This window comes from Buceros rhinoceros, unplaced genomic scaffold (genome assembly GCF_000710305.1).
Source record: "Buceros rhinoceros silvestris isolate BGI_N320 unplaced genomic scaffold, ASM71030v1 scaffold279, whole genome shotgun sequence".
NCBI classification, from domain to species: Eukaryota; Metazoa; Chordata; class Aves; order Bucerotiformes; family Bucerotidae; genus Buceros; species Buceros rhinoceros.
This window is the reverse complement of record NW_010431849.1, coordinates 50,973-51,447: the sequence shown is the minus strand read 5'-3', so window position 1 is coordinate 51,447 and position 475 is coordinate 50,973. Positions and strand designations below refer to the sequence as shown.

General features: G+C 37.5%; 1 protein-coding gene across 1 annotated transcript in view; it reads left to right on the top strand.

Annotated features, from left to right (window-relative positions):
• The window catches only part of ERP44 (endoplasmic reticulum protein 44), a 35,309-nt gene that overhangs the window by 18,607 nt on the left and 16,227 nt on the right, over positions 1-475 (top strand). Inside the window, exon 5 of the mRNA XM_010143536.1 lies at positions 231-415. Coding sequence (XP_010141838.1) covers positions 231-415 — 185 coding nt within the window. The remainder of the gene's footprint in view (positions 1-230; positions 416-475) is intronic.

Sequence of the window (475 nt, the reverse complement as noted above, 5' to 3'; positions counted from 1 at the left end):
TTTTTTTTTTTTTTTTTTTTTAATGAAGATCAGTACAGGTGAGACATACTGTAGCTGCTCTCCATTCTCTCCCCATGAGGGTGTTCAGGGTGTTAGTTTATTTCTGTTTAAAGATGGGGAACTAGTGTTCAGAGATTCCACTTATGTGCACACACGTACATGTATAATATGTAATATGGAGTATTTCTGTATTATAGCATTGTGGGTTTATTTTCTTAATTTCTTTTTAGCGGATATAGCTCAGAGATACAGGATAAGCAAATATCCAACTCTGAAACTCTTCCGAAATGGGATGATGATGAAGAGAGAGTACAGGGGCCAGAGATCTGTGACAGCAATAGCAGATTATATCAGGCAGCAGAAGAGTAACCCTATTCGGGAGGTCCAGGATTTGGAAGAAATTAGTTCTCTTGATGTAAGTCTTTCAAATTTATTCTTTCTAAATATATTCTTTCCATCCTGCTGTGTCCCGCGC